The sequence below is a fragment of the Orycteropus afer genome, unplaced genomic scaffold, assembly GCF_000298275.1.
Source record: "Orycteropus afer afer isolate SDZICR_OR568_19922 unplaced genomic scaffold, OryAfe1.0 scaffold00156, whole genome shotgun sequence".
Classification (NCBI taxonomy): domain Eukaryota; kingdom Metazoa; phylum Chordata; class Mammalia; order Tubulidentata; family Orycteropodidae; genus Orycteropus; species Orycteropus afer.
Window position 1 is genome coordinate 799,660 of NW_006921743.1, and position 20,790 is coordinate 820,449.

The 20,790-nt window shown below is 37.7% G+C and overlaps 1 protein-coding gene across 1 annotated transcript in view; it reads right to left on the reverse strand.

Annotated features, from left to right (window-relative positions):
- The window catches only part of UHRF2 (ubiquitin like with PHD and ring finger domains 2), a 196,825-nt gene that overhangs the window by 46,548 nt on the left and 129,487 nt on the right, over window positions 1–20,790 (reverse strand). The window contains exons 7-8 of the mRNA XM_007946320.2: window positions 4,728–4,851; window positions 4,402–4,509 (exon numbers count right to left, since the gene is read on the reverse strand). Of these exons, the coding sequence (XP_007944511.1) occupies window positions 4,402–4,509; window positions 4,728–4,851 (232 nt within the window). The remainder of the gene's footprint in view (window positions 1–4,401; window positions 4,510–4,727; window positions 4,852–20,790) is intronic.

Here is a 20,790-nt window from a genome sequence, read left to right on the forward strand (position 1 = left end):
GTATCACTACAGAAGTAGATTGCCCAACCTTCCTTCCAAGGAGTGGCTGGTGGGTTTGAACCACCAGCCTTCTGGTTAGCAGTCAAGTTCCTTAGGTACTATGCTAGTTCCCCAAATACTGGCAGCCAGGCCCATATCCCTCACCAAGAGGCTAACAGATTACTTTCTCTGTGAGCAAAGCGCTCAGTCCTACAGATTATCTTCAGCTGAGGTTATCAATAAAAGACCTATCTCTTTCCTTATCATCCTAAAGTGCAGTCCACAAGTTCTGCCCACATAGCTGACCTAATCAGCATGTTAGTGCCTCACTCTTAAATATGGTAAGACAAGGATAACAAGGTATTTGAGAAAAGCTTCTAAGATGAAAGGTGAGGCCAAAACAACTCAGAAGAATGCCTGAGGAAAGATAATATAGGAAAAGAAAACAAAGAAACAAAACATTAACATCTGTAGATTAAAAAAAAAAGATACCATATGCAAATAAGAGTAAGTGGCTATTAAAATAAATAGAACAGAGAAGTGCTCTTGGTAGTAGATATTATAATGCAGGATTAGCAGAAGGTTTGGGGATGAAGGACCTATTGCATATCCAATGAATGAATAGAGAAAGCCCTCAAGGGTCAACATTCTAGCTATCCTCTATCTTGTATCCCCCCCCCTCCAACACACACACACTAGATCATCAGGTGTTCTGGGTGGTACAGCAGTTAAAGCATTTGGCTGCTAACCAAAAGATTGGAGGCTTGAACCTACCAGCTGCTCTGCTCTGCATGAAAAGATGAAGCAGTCTATTTTCATAGATTTATAGCCTTGAAAATCCTTTTGGGCAATTCTACTCTGTTCTATAGGATCACCATGAGTTGGAATCAACTTGACGGTGGTGTGTTTGGTTTTTTGGTTTTACTAGATCATTTCCACCATACGAAGAGGCAGCATCATGTACCACCTTTAAAGAAAATCTCCCAACCATCCTATTCCTCTCCTTTCCTTTATATCAAAACCCAAGATTTGTCTGTAACTTTTATTTCCCAATCTTCTCCTTTCCTTAAATACAATCAGGCTTTTATTTCTACCCATACTAAAACTACTCTTGACAAAGTTATCAATGATCTCCATGTAGCTAAATCCAATGGTCCATTTCTACTGGTGTCTCACTTGATTCTTTAGCAGTACTAGACATCTCATCACTCCCTCTTTAATAAAAAATCCTTCATTTGGCTTTTTGGATACCACTCCTAGTTTTCTCCCTAACTCTTGCTAGCTGTTGTTCCACCACCACAATCATCTCCAACTGTAAACACTGAAGCGTCCCATGGCTCATGCCTCAGCCTATTCTGCTTATACTTACTCCATATTGTTGCTGCTGTTGTTAGGTGCCATCTAGTTGGTTCTAATTCATATTGACCCTATGTATAAAAGAATAAAACACTGCCCAGTCCTGTACCATTCTCTCAAGCATCACCATATGTGAGGCCATTGCAGCCACTGTGTCAATCCATATCATTGAGGGTCTTCCTCTTTTTTGCTTTACTTTACCAAGCATGATGTCCTTCTCCAGGAACTGGTTCTTCCCAATAATTTGTTCAAAGTATGTGAGAAAGTCTCATGATCCTTGCTTCTAAGGAGCATTCTGGCTGTATGTCTTCCAAGACAGATTTATTTGTTCCTCTGGTAGTCCATGGTATATTCAATATTCTCGGTCAATATCATATTTCAAAGGCATCAATTTTTTTTTTTTGATCTTCCTAACCGGCTTTTGCATGCATATGAAGTGACTGAAAATACCACAGCTTGGGTCAAACACATCTTGGTTCTCAAAGTGACATCACTGCTTTTAACACTTTGAAGAGGTCTTTTGCAGCATTGTCCAATGCAATATGTTGGTTAATTTTGTACTACTGCTTCCATGGACACTGACTGCAGATCCAAATAAAATGAAATCATTAACAACTTCAATTTTTCCTCCATTTATTATGATATTGCTTACTGGTCTAATTGTGAGGATTTTTGTTTTCTTTAAGTTAAAGTATAATCCATACTGAAGGCTTTATCTTTGATCTTCATTAGTAAGTGCTTCAAGTCATCTTCACTTTCAGCAAGCACCCTGTGTCACCTGCTTATCGAAAGTTAATGAGTCTTCCAATCATGATGCCATGTTCTTCATATAGTCTAGCTTTTCCGATTATTTGCTTAGTATACAGATTGAGTAAGTATGTTGAAAGAATATAGCCTTGATGCATACCCTTCTGGATTTTAAACCATGTAATATTCCCTTGTTCTGTTTGAATGACTACCTCTTGTTCTACACACAGGTTCCTCAGGAGCACAATTAAGTGCTCTGGAACTCCCACTCTTTGTAACATCATCCATAATTTGTTATGATCCACATAGTCAAATGCCTTTGCATAGTCAATAAAATTCAGGTAATAAATCTTTCTGGTATTCTCTGCTTTCAGCCAAGATCAATTTGACATCAGCAATGATATCCCTTGTTCCACATCCTTTTCTGAATCTGGCTTGAATTTCTAAAAGTTCCCTGTGGATATACTGCTGCAATTGTTTTTGAATTATCTTCAGCAAAATTTTACTTGGATGTGATATTAATGACAGTAATGGCATTTACTCCAAAGATGATTTTATCTGGTCTTATAGCTTTAGATATCAGGTCCACTGATACACTGACTACTCTAAATGAGCATTTCCTATTGGGCTCCTCTTCTGAATTCTATCTAGTCTCATTCATTCAGTCTACTCTTCATCGCCATTTGAATCTATTACTAGAATTTCAAATTGAACTCCTGACTCCTCTCCTCACCAACCTGACAAAAATAAATCTGTTCTTCTGAATCTTCTCCACTTCCCAAACAGCAACTCTATCCTTCTAGCGGCTCAAGTCAACAACTTTACAGTTAACGCAGACTTCTAATTCATATACGACACACATAGTCCATCAGGAGATCCTATAGGTTCTACTTGAGAATACTTTCAGAATCCATTTCGACCTTAACCCATTTACCACTACCACCTGTTCCAAGCCACCAGGACATCTTGCCTGGTTATTATGACAGTCTCCTAAGTGATTTTCCACTTCTGATCTTGCCCTTACCGTCCATTCTCACCAGAGCACCCAGAGTAATCCTCAAAACCCTCCACTGGCACTGCATCTCATACAAAATAAAAAACTTACTCTGTAAATTATACCTCAATAAACCTGACTTTAAAGACAAACTTACAATGAAAAGCTTTACAAAGTAGAACCAAAGTCCTTACAATGGCCTTCAAGACTCTACCCCCATCTGGCCTTCTGTTGCCTTTTGATACATCTCATTCACTCCATTTCAGCCACACTGGCGTTCTTGATGTTCTTTAAACATATATAGCATACTTCCAATTCAACCCAAGGTCTTTGTACAAACTATTTCTTCTTTCTACAACTTTATTTTCCAACAGTGTGGTGGTTCCTCAAAAAGTTAAACATACAATTACCATATGGCACAGCAATTTCACTCCTGGGTATATAACAAAAGCAGAACAGATGAATGGATAAATAAAATGTAATATGTGTGTGTATACACACACACACACACAGATTATCAGCCATGAAGAGACTGAAGTTCTGATACATGCTACAACACAGATGAACCCTGAAAATATTATAAGTGAAATAAGTCAGACATAAGAGGACAAATACTACAATCCCACTTTTACAAAATATCTAGAATAGGCAAATGTATAGCAACCAAAGTTTATTAATAGTTACCCAGGATAGGTCGGAAAGGGGAAGGAAGAACTTTTGCTTAGGAGGTTCTGAGTCTCTGTGTGGGATAATGAAAAACCTCTTGTTTACAGCAAAGTTCAGAATGTTGCTAATGGTAAATTACTATACTCAAGAGATTTTTTTTTCCCTTTCACATTAAGTTTTCCATAATGACAGAATTACCTTTCTAAAGAAGAAACTAGAAATCAATACAATGAGCCACCCAGTACTTCTGTAAGGGAAATTGATTTTATCCTTGGATTCACTTAGGAGGATAAGCCCCAAAGAAAACACCTGAAGTGAGAGTTCTTAGGGTTCAACTGCACTGAATGAGAATTTTCATGATTCAAAGAAATTTCAGATATTAAACTGTCAGCAAGAAAATATTCTTCAGAAAGCTTAACCAGAACATTAGCTACCTTAACTGTACTACAACAGTAAAGCAAAGGGATGAAAAGGCATAGCTGATGCCTAACTCCATGCCTATTAATTTACCTATCCTAAAGGAAATCTTTCATATCAGCAACTAAATGCTACTCATTACTAGTTAGGTTAGTCCATTTATCATCAATAGGTATTAACACTGCTATGGTTTGAACTATATACAATTTTCCCCTGCAAACTAAGCCAATTTTAAAACATACCTGAACTCTAAATCTCCAAGTTGATCCAACAGGAATCCCAGGAATAGGTCCATAATGATTAGAAGGGACAATAGTACATTCTCTAGTACGACCAACACAGGCCATTCCCTAAAGTTACAAAACAAGCTGAGAAATCAGTTTTGTTCAAATTTTAAAGAAAGTCGTTAATACCCACAAAATGTGAATGAAACAGACAATATTTATATAATTCAAGTATTAGTGATACCAACAATTAACTATATTGGCTAATCTTTTATGCCATTGTAACTATTTCACTAAGAAACTATAACTTGCTACTAAGAAGAAAGGGAGAATTTATTCTTTACCCTGCCCCAATCTCTCCGGCTTTCAGTACTAGCTGATGGCATCTTTGCTTTCTTTTTACTCATCTTAAGTCTTTCACCAGCCTTCACAACTTCACTGGAATCCGTTTTACAGGAAGGACAATACCTTTAAAATAAAATTAAAAAAAAAAAATTAGAGCCAGTAACAGAATAAGGTCTTCCCAGAGTACATTAGTTTTTAACATGCATTATCTAGTACAAGGAGTCCCCAGGTTACAAGATCCATTCCTGCGTCTTAAGAGAATTTATAGGTCCGACAGGGTGTATATGGTTCTCATACAGCCTACTTTTTGTGCAAGAAAAAGCTGGAAGTCTTTTGAATGATTTAAAAGCTGTATGCACAGCAAGTGAAGGTGACTGTAATTAAGAATTTATTGGAAGTAGGGGTTAGTCTAATTATTTCAAAGTGAGGGCAAACTTATGCAATATTACAGGGCAAGTAAGTAAGAATTGTCCACGAGTCTAAGTAGGTATGAGTCACATTCTCATAACCGAGGGATTGTCTGTATAAATTCAAGAGCTTTAGCTGACATTAAAAGTATTAAACTTTTCAAAATATGTATATAGTTAGGCTGGCCATTAAAAAAAAGAAAACAAAACTGTCATTCTTAAAAAGAGAACTTGAGGATTTTAGTATCATAAATCCTCACATTCCGTTCAAAGCCAGACAAAGCTGATATATTCAAATGAGACCATGAGTTATGATTTTATCATTAAAATAGAGAATTAAAAAATACTCATTTGAAGTTTTAATTATTAAAACAAAATTAGCAAAAACAGATGCTAAAAACAGATGTGTTTGAACCTGTCTGAATTGGTTATTAGAATCCTCAAAGCTAAAACTGTAGTCTATAATAAACTATATACAAAACTTTTTGAATGTTTTTATTAGCCTTATCTCTAGCTCAATTTTAATGCCTTATTTTTTTTTGTCCTTTAGTATATTTGCAGTTGGTCACCCTGCCATAACTTGTGTATCATTATCAACTGCCTTAAATCTTTCTAAAACAAATGCAAGGTATAAAAATGTATCTATTCAAAGACTAGGCTTACCGGTCTGATAGAGAGTGGTGAAACCCTGAGACTAGGGCCCCAAGTCACCTTTCTGGCCTGGAATTATTTACCGCCTCGGTAACCCAAAGGGAGCTGCTATGAGTTGGAAATTGACCCAATAGAAGTGAGTGTTTTTGTTTTTTATTTTTATACCATGACTTAACTCTCAGCCAAACAATAGACAGGCCTACGAATCGAATACCTACACCAGGGAAATGCCTCCTTAGAACAATCAACCAGGGGAGATCAGAAGGGCAGCATGTGCATCGGGAAAAAGGTAGGGAAGGAGGAATGCACAGGCAGAGAGGACACAGGCAAAGAGTAACCACAGGGAGGAAAGGGGAAGAGAGCTGTTACATGCAGAGAAGATAAGGAGTGTCACCAAACAAAATGTGTATGAACTACTGAATGTAAAACAAATCTGCTTTGTAAAATTTCACCCAAATCACAAAAAGTTGAGAAAACAAACAAACAAAAAAAAACCATTTATACAATGAGGTAGGGCTGTTCTAATGTCATCAAGGAATGGTAAAGTTGGGAATAACCCAATAAGGATTTAATTGCCCCTCCCCCATGTTAAATTTTAAATTTCTATTTCTATACTTTCCATTTTGTATCTATCCCATGTAGTCTCTAGAGCAAAGAAAATGATGTCTATGCTCACCAGTCAATTTTGACTATTACTTTATGAGATTATAGGGTCACTATGAGTTAGAAACAAATCAATGGCAATAGGATTTGGGTTTTAATTATGAGGCATCTTGTTTAGCAGTGTAGGAGAGAAAAATGTAAAGAATTCAGTTCCTAATCCTGAGAAAATTAGTTGGGGAGGTAAAGTACAAATGGAAATAAATTTATGTATGAGAAGACACTAAATGTTACACAAATAAAATCCCTTCTAACTGGGATATCAGAAAGATGTCCAAAAACTAATTTGTTCTAACAAACACTGTATTCCACCTAATAAAGCTAGCTTGCATAACTATAATTTTATTAACAGTCTTGTGATGCAAACAGGTTTTCTCTCTCTCTAATTAGAGAAAATGTGTTCAGAGTTTAAATATCCAGACAGCATAGTTTGAAGAAGGACAAAAGTAGGTTTAACATCAAGGATTTACAGAGAAAGTGAAGAAGCTGGATATAAATGTAGACATATTTCATAGGGTAAAGTATGACAGTTTTCTAATTATATCATCTGAAAGCCATCCCTTCAATAGACTTGTTCAGAATCTACTATATGTCAGGCACTATTTTTGTGCTAGGTGTAAAAGTTCATCATCAAAATGTTCTGACACAGAAACTGAGGAAAACCAGCATGGACAAGGCAAGAACTTCACAAGTGGTAGCTGCCATTAGGGAAATACATGGTCAACATTACGTGATAAGGGGACTTCCAGTAAGAAGTCATAATAGGCAGACAAGCTACACACACCATCTTCAACAAAGAAAAGAGAAACCAATTGACATAGATACACAAAATAATCCTGAGGCTTGAGCTTTGACAGAAAGGATACAGAAGTAGATTACACACTGTGAGTTTGATTTTTTTTGAGAAGAATCAGAATGAAAACAAACAGAGAAGACGACAAACAGAGTTGCTCTGACAACTACCTGACAGCATGGACAGACTGAATATTTTCAAGTTGTGTTAGAACCTGAGAATTAACCTAAAAATTGGCCACGCTTGTGAAGGGCTGCATGGATGACTGCACTGGTGGCTGATGACTGAAAAAGGAAACAGCAAAGAATACAAACTGAGCTGTGGACTTTTGGCTGTCCAGAGAGTGCAGGAATTTTGAATGTTTACAAGTGGAAACTGGGCGTAGCCATTTTGAATATCTACAAGCGGTGGCCATTTTGGATATTGAAAGTGAAAGCATTCTCATTCAGATTCCAGGGACCTAAGAATAGGCTCTACCACTTGTCTATCAGTTTGTCCAACTGTGGTGGCTTGTGTGTTGCTTTGAGGATGGAGGCTATGCCACCAGTATTTAAAATACCAGCAGGTCACCCATCATGAACAGATTTCAGTGAAGCTTACAAACTAAGATAGATTCAGAAGAAAGAAGAGGCCATCCACTTCTCAAAAAATCGGCCAGTGAAAACCTTATGAAGAGCAGTGAAACACTGTCTGATATACTACTGGAAAACTTTATGAACAGCCCTAAAACATTGTCCGATACAGTGCTAAAGATGAGGCCCTCAGGTCGGAAGGCACTCAAAATACAACAGGGGAAGAGCTGCTCACTCAAAGTAAAGCCAACTGTAAAAATGGATGGAGTAAACCTTTTGTGACCTCCATTTGTGGATGTGGAAAGACTCAAAATAGGAAGAAACAGCAGCAAGCATCCATTAATAATCAGAACATGTAATGTATGAAGTATAAATCTAAGAAAATTGGAAATTGTCAAAAATGAAATGGAACACATAAAGATCGATATCCTAGAAATTAGTGAGCAGAAATGGACTACCTTTTGTCATTTTGTTTGAATCAGACAACCATATGATCTGCTATGCTGGGAATGACAAATTCTAGAGGAAGGGCATGGCGTTCACCATCACAAAAAACTTATCAACAGCTATCCTGAAGTACAATGCTATCAGTGATAGTATACTATCCAAACGCCTACAAGAAAGACCAGATAATAACACTATTACTCAAATTTACGCAAAAAGCACAGCCAAAGATGAGGATATTGAAATTTTTTTACCAATTTCTGCAGTCTGAAATTGACCAAACATACAATAAAGATGTGTTGACTATCACTGGTGACTAGAATCTAAAAGTTGGAAACAAAGAAGAATCACTGGTAGTTGGAAAATATGGCCTTGGTAACAGAAATAACACTGGAGATTGCATGACAGAATACTGCAAGACCAATGACTTATTCATGGCAAAAACCTTTTTCAACAACACAAACAATGACTCTATACATGGACTTCACCAGATGGAATACACAGGAATACTTCTGTAGAAAGAAGTGATGAAGATGCTCAATATCTTTAGTTAAAACAAGGCCAGGAGCTGACTGTGAAACAGAACATCAACTGCTCATTTGCAAGTTCAAGTTGTAGCTGACGATAATTAAAACAAGCCCATGAGAGCCAAAACATGACCTTCATTATATTCTTCCTGAATTTAGACACCACCTAAAGAACAGATTTGATGCACTGACCACCAATGACCGAAAACCAGAGGAATTGTGAGATGACATCAAGAATATAATCCATGAAGAAAGCAAAGGGTCATTAAAAAGACAAGAAAGGAAAAAAGGACCACAATGGATGCCAGAAGGGACTCTGAAACTTTCTTGAATGGAGAGTAGCTAAAGCAAATTGAAGAAATGGAAAGATAAAAGAGCTGAATAGAAGATTTCAAAGAACAGCTCGAGAAGACAAAGACAATTATTATAATGAAGTGTGCAAAGACCGGGAGTTAGAAAATAGAAAGGGAAGAACACATTTAGCATTTGTTAAGTTGAAAGAACTGAAGAAAAAATTTAAGGCTTTAGCTGCAATACTGAAAGATTCTATGGGCAAAATACTAAACGATTCAGGAAACATCAAAAGAAGATGGAAGAAATACACAAAGTCACTGTACAAAAAAGAATTGGTCAATGTTCATCCATTTCAGGAGGTGGCATATAATCAAGAACCAATGGAAGAAGGAAGGAAGGAAGGAAGGAAGTCAAAGGAAGGAAGAAGTCAAAGCTGCACTGAAGGAACTAGAGAAGAACAAGGCTCCAGGAATTGATGGAATACCCATCGAGATGTTTCAACAAACGCTGCATTGGTGGTACTCACTCATATATGACAAGAAATTTGGAATACAGCTATCTGGCCAACTGACCTGAAAAGATCCATGTATGTACTTATTCCAAAGAAAGATGATCCAACAGAATGTGGAAATTACTGAACAGTATCATTAATATCACACAAGTAAAATCTTGCTGAAGATAATTAAAAAATGGTTGCAGCAGTATACTGACAGAGAACTTCCAGAAATGCAAGTTAGATTAAGAAGACAATGTGGAACAAGGGTATCACTGCTGATGTCAGATGGATCTTGGTTCAAAGCAAAGAATACAAGAAAGACCTTTACTTGTATTTTACCAACTATGCAAAAGCATTCAATTGTGTGACCATAAAAAATTATGGATAACATTGAGAAGAATGGGAATTCCAGAAGATTTGATTGTGTTCATCAAGAACCTGTATATAGGCAGGAGGCTGTCATTTCAACAGAGCAATGGAATGATGCATGGTTTAAAATCAGGAAAGGAGTGCATCAGGGTTGTATCCTGTCACCACATGTGTTCAATCTATGCTGAACAAATAATCCAAGAAGCTGGACTATATGAAGAATAACATAGCATCAGGATTAGAAGAGACTCATTAACAATCTGCGATACACAGATGACACAACTTTGCTTACTAAAAGTAAGGATGGCTTGAAGCACTTACTGATGAAGATTAAAGACTTCAGTCTGCAGTAAGGATTACAGCTCAACATAAAGAAAATAAAAATCCTCGTAACTGGACCAAAAAACAGCATCACAATAAAAGGAGAAAAGATTGAAGTTAAAGATTTTGCATTACCTGGTTCCACAATCCGCACCAATGGAAGCAGGAGTCAAGGCATCAGACGGCATATTGCACTGGGCAAATTACTGCAGAAGACCCCTTTAAAGTGCTGAAGAGCAAAGACGTCTCCTTGAAGATGAAAGTACACCTAATCTAAGCCATGGTATTTTCAATCACCTCATATGCATGTGAGAGCTGGACAATGAACAAGGAAGACTAAAGAAAAGTTGGTATTTTTGAGTTGTGGTGTTGGTGAAGAATACTGAAACTACCATGGACTACCAACCAAAAGAACTAAGAAATCTGTCCTGGACTAAGTACAGCTGAATGCTCCTTGGAAGCAAGAATGGCCAGACTTCATCTCATCTACTTTGGTCATGTTGTCAGAAGAGACCATTCCCTGGAGAATGCTATCATGCTTGGTAAAGTGGACGGACAGTCAATGAAAAAGGGGATGATGGCCCTTAACGAGATGGATTGACCCAGTGGCTGCAACGATGGGGTCAGGTATAGCAAGGCTTGTGAGGCTGGTGTTTCATGCTGTTGTACATGGGGTTGCTGTGACTTGAAGCCAACCTGACAGCACCTAACAACAACAACAGGCTCTGCTTGTCAAAGACAGCAAGGACACATGAGAAGCTGACAAGTGGAAAGGAGACAGGTGGTAAGTTCTTAAGTGCTGCCAATCAGCCAACAGAGGAGTACAGTATCCTGCTTATTCAGATACATCTAAACAAAACAAAACTAAAATTTTGGGCAAATCACTCCAACATACAATCACCAATTAAATATAAACACAAAAATGTCACAATGTCTTGGAGACAACAGAGCAACACAAAGAGGCAAGATAAAACAGTAGAAACAGGGGACCATGATACAGACCCAGAACATATCCCTGAGGAAGAAGCAGCATTGGAACTCCATGATAAGGAATTAGAAATAATTATATTTAGGTACTTTCAATGAATTGAGAGACAGATCAAGGAAAACACTGACAAAATTAAGGAAAACACCAACAAAACCCTAGAACAATTTTGGAAAACAATATAAGACCAAAATGACAAAATAGATGAAAAATTCAAAATGATACAAAATATACAGATAGAAATCCAGATGATTAATACAAAATTCTCATAAATAGTTAACACATTAAACAGGCAAAGGAGTATAACTGAATCAGTGGAAGACAATCAGTCAGACTGAAGACAAATACCTCAATACTTCTTTGGAAAGGGATCAATCCGGAAAAAGATCACAACAAAATGAAGAAAGCCTAAGGATCATGTGAGATACAATCAAAAGGAATAAATAACCTATGTGTATCAGAATTCCAGAAAAGGAAAAGACAATAAAACCACAAAGAAAATTGTTGAAGATTTGTTGGAAGAAAATTTCCCTGGTATGATGAAAGATGAGAATATATCCATTCAAGAAGTCCAACGAACCCCAAACAGGATAGACCCAAAGGAAAATCACCAAGATATATCATCATCAAACTCACCAATACCAAAGACCAATACCAAAGAATTCTGAAAGCCGCATGGGAAAGATGGAATTTACCTTCAATGGGCAACTAATAAGACTAAGCTCCAATTTCTTGGCAGAAACTATGGAAGAGAGAAGGCACTGGGACAGTATATATATAAAATGCTGAAAAAATAAAAAAATTCCAAACTAGAATTATATAGCTGGTAAAACTGTCCCTCAAATCCGATGGTGAAATTAGGACATTCCCAGATAAGCAGAAATTAAAGGAATTTGTTAAAACCAGACCAATCTTACAAGATATGCTAAAGGGAGTCCTTTGGACAGAGACCCAACAACAGAAAACAATCACCGACCATTAACAAACATGATGACATCATGCAGAAACCAAGCCAGATAAGGAAGCATCCAAAGTAAATAAGACTGTAAGACTGTAAACAGGGAACCAGAGACATTAATTGGCAAATGAGGACAACTACAAAGCAAAAAGAGGGAAAAAACTGTGTAGTTACAGAACTTCTAAATGGTGAGAAAGTCAAGACAATTACAAGATAGAATGGAGAGTTCTAAACTTGGGAAGAAAATTATAAATCACAGGATAACCTCAAAGAAAAATGATAAACCTTCACATCACATAAAAAAAGAGGACAAGCACAAATATTTAGCAAATACTAGTGCCTAAGGTACCTGGCTGCTAACCAGAAGGCTGGTGGTTCAAACCCACCAGCCATTCCTTGGAAGGAAGGCTGGGCAATCTACTTCCCTGGTGATATCGCCTTGGGAATCCAAGGAGGGGTCGCTATGAGTCTGGTCTGACTCGATGGCACATAACAACAACAACAACAACAAAATAACAATGAAGGAAGTGATAACATGATTCATAAACAAAACGAGCTCAGCACAGAAAATTATATGGAGCAAAGAAATCAGCAACACCATGATAAAGCACATAACAAAATGACAGCAACAAATGCATACCTGTCGATAATTACACTAAATGTCAATGGTTAAATGCACTGCTCCAGAGATGGAGAGCGGCAGACTGGATAAGAAACATAACACATCAATTTGCTGTCTACAAGAGACACACTTTAGAGAGAAAGACACAAATAGTTTAAAAATCAAAGATTGGAAAAAGATATATCAAGCAAATGGCAACCACAGGAGAGCAAGAGAAATATTAATTTCTGAGAAGATCGACTTTAACACAAAAACCACCATAAGAGACAGGGAAAGACATTACATAATGATTAAAGGATTGATTGAACAAGAGGACATAACCATAATAACTATCTATGCACCCAACTAAAGAGTCCCAAAATATGTAAATCAGATTTTAACAGAACTGAAAAGACAAACATGACTCTACAGTCACAGTAGGAGACTTTAATACACCACTTTCAATCAAATAGAGAACTGCAAAGAAACTCAATGACCCAGAAGAACTAAACAATACAATTTACCAACTTGACCTTACAGACATTTACAGAGCACTTCACCCAACACAGCACATACATATTCTTTTCCAGTACACATGGAACATTCCCCAGGACAGCTCATATGTTAAGTCACAAAGCAAGTTTTAATAAATTTTATTTATTTTAATTTTTTTTTTTTTATTTTAAGGGTTTGTTTTACATTCAATATTACATGTGCATTTAGTTTCACTCCCCATTTACTATGCCCAACCCTAACCCAGTCTCCTCTCCTACCTGTACAGTAACCCTCTCCTCGTGCTCCTCACAGTTATGCTCTCCTGTTTGTCCTGCATTTCCTCCGTGTGAATGTTGCCCCACTGGTGCCCCATGATTGATTGCTTCAAGGGATGCATTTCCATAGAGTATGTGGGTGTGTCACCCTGGGTTGAGTGGTCTACATGTACATCTTGTTTACTAATGGGCTGAGAGTCAGCCCTTGGGAGTGAGCTTTATTTCAGGCCCAGAATGTATCCCAGGACCACAGCATTGGGGGGGGGGGGGTCCTTAACAAATTTTAAAATATCGAAATACGGCAAACTATCTTCTCAGATCACAATGTTTTAAAATTAGAAATCAACAATAGGAAGATCAACAGAAAATAACACACACATGGAAAACGTGTAATCCTCTCTTTGAAAATGACTAGGTAATAGAAGAAATAAAAAATGAAATTAAAAAATTCCTCATATCAAACAAGAATGAAAACACAACATAAAAAAATTGTTAGGAGACAGGAAAAGCAGTGATCAGAGGCCACTTTACAGCAATAAATGTACACATTAAAAAAGAAGAAAGAGCCAAAATCAACACCTTAACCCAGTATCTCCAACAATTAGAAAAAGAGAAGCAAAAAAAGATGACAGTCATAAAGATATAATAAAGATTCAAGCACAAATAAATGAAACAGAATAAAACAAGACTAGAAGTTGGTTTACCAAAAAGATTAATAAAATCAACAAACCACTGGCAAACTTAACAAGGGAAGAGAGGGAGAGAATTCAAATAACATGAATAAGAAACAAACTGGGTGATGTCACAAGAGAATCAGCAGAAATTAAAAGGATAATACCAGGATACTACGAAGAACTACGCTGGAACAAATTTGAAATCTAGAAGAAATGGACAGATTTTTAGAAACATACTATAAACTACTTAACTAAACTCACACACACTGTGGGGGAAAAGTGGAACAGACACATAACAAAAGACGTAATTGAACAGGTCATAAATAAATTTTCAACGAAAAACAGCCTCGGCCCAGAAGATATCGCTGGAGAATTCTATGGAATGTTCAGAGAGGAAATGACACCAATCCTACTCAAATTATTCCAGAACACAGAAAAGGATGAATTCCTCCCAAATTCATTTTACAAAGCAAGCATAACCTTAATACCAAAACCAGGTAAACACATCACTAAAAAGGAAAACTATAGACCAATATCCCTCATGAATATAGATGTAAAAATGTTCAACAAAACCTTAGTCAATATATTCCAACAATGTATCAAAAAAAATACTCCACTACACTGTGGACTGAGTGGGGTTCATACCAAGTATGCAAGGATGGTTCAACAACAGAAAAGCAACTGAAGTCATCCATCATACATATAAAGCAAAGGAAAGGAACCACATGATCATATCAATCGATGCAGAGAAGGCATCTGATAAAATCAAACATCCTTTTTCCTGATAAAAACTCTTAGCAAAATAGGAATAGAAGAAAACTCCTCAACATAATAAAGCCTATGTAGGCAAAACCAACAGCAAACATTGTTCTCAATGGAGAGAGACTAAAACCATTCCCTTTGCAAATAGGAACCAGAAAAGGAAGCCTTCTATTACCACTTCTATTCAACAATGTATTGGAAGTCCTAGTCAGGACAATAAGGCAAGAGAGGGAAATCAAAGGCATTCATATTGGTAAGGAAGAAGTCAAAGTATCTGTTATTTACTGATGATATGATCCTATACATATAAAACCCAAGAGACTCAGCAAAAAACCTCATGGAACTAATTGAGAGATTTAGCATAGCGGTAGGATACAAGATCAACATCCAAAAATCAGTTGGATTCCTCTATACCAGCAAAGAGATTGCTGAAAAAAGAAATAAGGAAATCAATACCATTTACAATAGATACCAACAAAATAAAATTGCTATTGTTATGTGCCACCAAGCAATCTCTGACTCATAGTGACCCTATGCACACCAGAATGAAACACTGGTCTTGTGCCAGCCTCACGATCCTTGCTATACCTGAGCCCACTGTTGTAGCCACTCTGTCTATCCATCTTGTTGAGTGCCTTCCCCTTCTTTGTTGACCCTTCACATTACCATGCATGATATCCTCCAGGGAATGGTTCCTCTGACAACATGACCAAAGTAGGTGAGATGAAATCTGGCCATTCTCACTTCCAAAGAGCATTCCAGCTGCATTCTTCCAGGGAAGATGTGTTAGTTCTTTTAGCAGACCATGGCAAACGTCATTCTTCTCTAACACCACAATTCAAAAGCATCAACTCCTCTTTGGTCTTCCTTATTGATTGTCCAGCTCTCACAAGCATAAGAGGTGACTGAAAATACCACGGCTTGGGTTACGCGCATCTTAGTCTTCTTCAAGGAGACATTTTTGCTCTTCAGCAATTGAAAGAGATCTTTTGCAGAAGATTTCCCCAATGCAATATGTTATCTGATGTCTTGACTGCTGCTTCCATTGGTGGTGATTGTAGAACCAAGTAATATGAAATCCTTGACAACTTTAATCTTTTCTCCATCAACTGTGAAGCTGTTTATGAGACCAGTTGTGAGGATTCTTGTTTTCTTTATATTGAGGTATAATCCACATTACAGACTGTAGACTTTAATCTTCATCAATAAATGCTTCAAGTCATCCTCACTTTCAGCAAGCAAAGTTGTGTCATCTGCATATCACAGGCTGTTAATGAGTCTTCATCCAATCTTAATGCCATGTTCTTCTTCATGTAATCCAACTTCTTGGATTATCTGCTAAACATACAAGTTGAATAAGTACGGTGAAAGGATACAACCCTAATGCAGTCCCTTTTTGCTTCTGAACCATGCTGTATCCCCTTGAAGGACAGCCTCCTGATCTGTGTACAAGTTCCTCAAGAGTACAATCAAGTGTTCTGAAATTCTCATTCTTCTCAATGTTATCCACAATTTATGATCCACACAACTGAATGTTTTTGCATAGTCAATAAAACATAAGTAAAATATATTTCTGGTATTCTTTGCTCTCAGCTAAGATACATCTGACAGCAGCAATGATATCCCTTGTTCCACGTTCTCCTCTGAATCCAGCTTGCATTTCTAGAAGCTCGCTGTAAATACACAGCTACGACCGTTTTTGAAATATCTTCAGTAAGATTTTACTTGCATGTGATTTAAATTATATTGGTAGATAATTTCTATATTCTGTGTGGATCACCTTTTTTGGAATGGGTACAAATATGGATCTCTTCCAGTCAGTTGGCCAGGTACCTGCCTTCCAAATCTCTTGGCATACCCGAGCGAGTGCCTCCAGTGGGGCATCCATTTATTGAAATATCTCAATGGGTAGTCCATTAATTCCTGGAGCCTTGTGCTTCACAAATTCCTTCAGTGCAGCTTCAACTTCTTCCTTCAATAATATTGGTTCCTGATCATATGTCAAGTCCTGAAATGGATAAACATTGACCAATTCTTTTTGGTACAGTGACTGTGTATTCCTGCAATCTTATTTAGATGGTTCTTGCATCGTTCAATATTTTACCCACAAAATCTTTCAATATTCCAACTCAAGGCTTAAATTTTTTCCTCAGTTCTTTCAGCTTGAGAAATGTCAAGCATGTTCTTCCCTTTTGGTTTTCTAACTCCAGGTCTTTGCACATTTCATTATAGTAATTGGCTTTGTTTGCTCAAGCTGCTCTTTGAAATCTTCTATTCAGCTCTATTATCTTGTCATTTCTTCCATTTGCTTTAGCTACTCTCCTCTCAAGGGCAAGTTTCAGAAGTCTCTTCTGACATCCATTTTGGTCTTTTCTTCCTTCTCATCTTTTTAATGACCTCTTGCTTTCTTCACGGATGATGTGCTTTATGTCATCCCACAATTCCTCTGGTTTCGGTCACTGGTGTTCAACGCATCAAATCTATTTTTTAAATAGTCTCTAAATTGAGGAGAGATTTATCATGTTCATATTTTGGTTCTTGTGAACTCATTTTCACTGTCTTCAACTTCAAGTAGAACTTTCGTATTAAGCAGTTGATGGTCTACTGCACAATAAGCTCCTGGCCTTGTTCTGGCTGAAGATACTGAACTTCTCCATTGCCTCTTACCACATATGTAGTCAATCTGATTCCTGGGTACTCCATCTGATGAAGTCCATGTGTGTAGTTGTCACTTATGTTAATGAAAAAAGGTATTTGCAATGAATAAGTCGTTGGCCCTGCAAAATTCTATCATGTGAACTCCAGTAATAAAATAAAATACTTGGAAATAAATCTTAGAGGGACACAAAAGACTTGTACAAAAAAAACTACTCCTTCAAGAAACCGTAAGAGATATACATAAATGGAAGAACATAGCATGGTCATGGATAGGAAGATTGAACACTATGAAAATATCAATTCTACTCAGAGCAGTCTATACATTCAATGCAATCTCAATCCAGATCCCATCAACATTCTTTAAGAATATGGAAAAAAAAAATCACTAACTTTATATGCAAACAAAAGAGACCTCATAAGCAAAGCAACTGAAAAAGAAGAATAAAGTAGGAGGTCTCACAGTCCCAGATCTCAAAACCTATGATAACAGCCACAGTCGTCAAAACTGCCTGGTACTGGTACAACAACAGACACACAGACCAATGGAATAGAAATGAGAACCTACAATAGATCCAGCCATCTACGGTCACCTGATCTTGGACAAAGGGCTGAAAGCCATGAAATGGGGAAGAGGCTATATGTTTAACAAATGGTGCTGGCAAAACTGGATATCCATGTGAAGAAAAATAAAACAAGATCTGTATCTCATACCATACACAAAAACTAACTCCAGATGGATAAAGACTTAAACGTGAAACTTAGAATCATAAACTTCCTCAAGAAAAAAGTAGGGACAAATTTAGGGGCCCTAATATATGGCATAGGAGCTCTGGTAGCATAGTGGCTAAGACACTTGCCTGCTAACCAGACGGCTGGCAGTTCAAACCCACCAGCCACTCCTCGGAAGGAAGGTTGGGCAATCCTACTTCCGTAGTGATACTGCCTTGGAAACCCAAGGAGGGGTCTCTATGAGTCGGGTTTGACTCGACGGCACATAACAACAACAACAACAATACATGGCATAAATAGACTACCAAACATAACTCAAAATGCACAAATAGTAGGAGAGAAACTAGATGAATGGGACCTTCTCAAAATTAAAGTTGTATGTGCTTCCAGACTTTTCCAAAAGAGAAAAAGGGAACATACAAATTAGAAAAAAATATTTAGCAATGACATAGCTGACAAGGGACTTATCTCTATAATTTATAGAAAACTCCAACACCTCAACAATAAAAAGACAAAAAATCCAGTTCAAAAATGGGCAGAAGATGTGAACAGACACTTCACCAAAGAGGATATTCAGGTGGCCAACAAAAACATGCAGAAATGTTCATGATCATTAGCCATTAGAGAGATGCAAATCAAGAAACGAGAGACCATCTCACCCCACCACTAGTAACAAAGTTCAACAAGTAGAAAATAAATGCTGGCGAGAATGCAAACAGATTGGGACTCTCATACACTACTGGTGGGATTTTAAAATGATACCACCACAGCAATTCCATTACTAGGTATATATCCTAAAGAAATGAGAGTAAGGACAAGAACAGATATGCACACACCCATCTTTATCACAGCATTATTTACAATATCTTTCCAATCACCGCGTTTGCATGTGAGAGCTGGACAATGAATAAGGAAGACCGAAGAAGAGTTGATGCTTTTGAGTTGTGGTGCTGGCAAAGAATGCTGAAAGTACCATGGACTGCTAAAAGAACTAACAGATCTGTCCTGGAGGAAGTGCAGCCAGAATGCTCCTTGGAAGCAAGAATGGCCAGACTTCGTCTCACCTACTGTGGTCATGTTGTAAGAAGGGACCATTCCCTGGAGAAGGATGTCATGCTTGGTAGGGTGGAGGGTCGATGAAAGAGGGGGAGGCCTTCAACGAGATGGATTGACACGGTGGCTGCGATGATGGGCTCAAGTATAGCAGGGATAGTGGGGCTGGCATGGGATCGGGCAGTGTTTCGTTCTGCTGTGCATGGGGTCGCTATGAGTTGGAAACAACTCGACGGCACTTAACAACAACAACAACAACAACAACATTTACAATATCAAAAAGATGGAAACAACTCATGTGTTGGGTTGTTTGGATAGTATCCAAACTACGATGCATAGACACAATGGAATACAATGCAACCCTAAAGAGTAACGCAGAATCTGCAAAATACCGCATAACGTGGATGAACTTGGAAGACATTATGCTGAGTGAAGTAAGTCAATCACAGAAGGACAAATATTCTTTTAGCCCGTTTTTGTAAAAAGTCAAAGAAAGGTTTACATATGGAAGGAAACTTTCTTTGTTGGTTACCAGGGGTAGGAGGGGAGGGGAGGGGAGGAAACACAGCTAGATAGGTAGAGACAAATATACATTTGGGTGAAGGTATGAATAATGTACCAAAATCAGCAAGCAACACAGTGGCACTGAGGAAATGAAGACATAGAGGTCTATGGGAGGTACAGACAACAAAGATGAACCATTTTACACATACAGTACTGAGTTGTCAGTAATGGCAAACACTGATCTATGGGTGAACAGATGAGTGGACAGACTGAATAATTAGGTATGTCTATGCAGTGGGGAGTGTGTGCCCATGATCATGTATAGGGTTGGCAGACAATGTTTCTACAAGTGTATTTGTATGTTCTGTAAGAATTTCCAGGGATATAGTAGAGCTGACAAGGGACAAGGTTGTAGTCACTTCTTGGTGACAGCCAGCTATGCACAGGGAGCGAGTAGTTGGACTTGTGGGCTTGAACAATGGTGGCAGGGGACATCAAGCTCAATGGTCATAACATACTACACAAAACATTGTTCTACATCCTACTCTGGCAAGTAGCAAATGAGATGTTAAAAGCTTGCAAACAATGATCTAGATGCAACAATGGGTCTCTCCTCATCCAGAGCAAAGAAGAATGAAAAAAATCAAAGACTCATGGAAAAAATTAGTCCAAGGGACTGGTACACCATGCAATCTTCAGGCTATACAACTATGAGACCAGAAGAACTAGGTGGAACCTGCTACCACTGTCAATCCCTCAGAGGATGATCTATGTAGGAGATCCTGGATAGAGTGGGAGAACAATGTGGAACAAAACTCAGAATATTTAAAAAAA